This window comes from Austrofundulus limnaeus, unplaced genomic scaffold, assembly GCF_001266775.1.
Source record: "Austrofundulus limnaeus strain Quisiro unplaced genomic scaffold, Austrofundulus_limnaeus-1.0 Scaffold595, whole genome shotgun sequence".
Classification (NCBI taxonomy): Eukaryota; Metazoa; Chordata; class Actinopteri; order Cyprinodontiformes; family Rivulidae; genus Austrofundulus; species Austrofundulus limnaeus.
In genome coordinates, this window is record NW_013952997.1 from 14552 (window position 1) to 15882 (window position 1331).

A 1331-nucleotide genomic window follows, 5' to 3' on the forward strand; every position below is an offset into this window, starting at 1 on the left:
GAGGACAACAGAGCTGCTTCATGGAAGAAGAACCTCAGCTTAGGCGCATATAGTGGCAACCCGCGACCATGGAGATATAAACAGCTTTTTATAAGGTAAAAATAATAAAACAAGGTCTTTGTCTGCAATGATTAGACATGTTTTTTATTATTGTCATTAGTGATTATCTCAAATTCGGCTAAAAGAATTGACAAAATCCTACACACTGTGCCCTTAAAATGTCTTAAATCAGTTTTTCAGAGGTCTTTAAAATGTTAACACATTGTCAGTAAGATGATGTAATTCAGCTCAAGTAAGATTGGGCATAATCGTATCGTGTGCGATTAATCGTCAGAAAAACAATCGATTACTTTTTGGCACTTGACGATTAATACAATTAATGCCACCAGGCAGACTGACTGGGGATTACTCCGTTTAGTCTGCTCGATGCTCTTCTGCGCTTCAAGTATAACAAACATTAAAAATAAAGTTATGTAATTTATTTATCTATCAACACAATTTAAAATATGATGTACAACCTGAAATCTGTAATTTTCACACAATTTGGAACAATTTTTTACAAAGATCAAATCTTTCCCACTAAATTGGTCATGTCACTACAAAATAAGGGTGTCCAGGGACTCCAGGGGATTAATCGTCAAATTAATCGTTATCAGCTAAATACCACAATTAATCGTGATTCATTTTTTTGCCAATATTGCCCAACCCTAATCTCAAGTATTAAATTAATTGGTAAGATTGATTTATTTTTAAAAAAACGTACAGAATGTCGCTCACTGCTAGATGTTTTTTGTTAAAATAAGCATTTGAGTAAAATTCTTGCTGACTGTTTTTTTTTTTTTTTCATTTTGTGTTTATTGTGACGGTCTGAAATTTCATTTAAAGTGGAATTAAAAAGTCTCAGCTCTAACTTGCATTAAGCTGTAAAATGTTGCTGCGTGTTTCTGCAAATGTTTCATGTACAGACAGTGATCCCTGTAAAACTAGGCTGTGTGTGTCTCCCTGCCTCCAGGCTACGCCATGATTCGCTACAGCAACTTGGGATCGGCCATGTACGCCAAGGAGAAGCTGAATGGCTTTGAGTACCCACCTGGAAACAGACTCCAGGTGTTTTTCCATGACGATGGAGAAAGGTGTGTTTCTGCCACACAACAATCAGAACATTACAGGTTAATGAAGGTGTTTAAAGCTTGTGTAGATATTACAAACTAAATTTTCCCTGATGTGAACTAGGGCTGTGTATTGGCAAGAATGTGGCGATACGATACATATCATGACAGAGGGGTCACGATACGATATATCCCGATATATTGCGATACTGTAAGCAAGGC

General features: G+C 36.4%; 1 protein-coding gene across 1 annotated transcript in view; it reads left to right on the plus strand.

The window, feature by feature from the left end:
• Positions 1-1012: 1012 nt before the first annotated feature.
• The window catches only part of LOC106531077 (RNA-binding protein 45), a gene marked incomplete at its 5' end in the record, with an annotated part of 7890 nt that continues 7571 nt past the window's right edge, over positions 1013-1331 (plus strand). Inside the window, 1 exon segment of the mRNA XM_014026843.1 lies at positions 1013-1133. Within this exon segment, the coding sequence (XP_013882297.1) occupies positions 1013-1133 (121 nt within the window).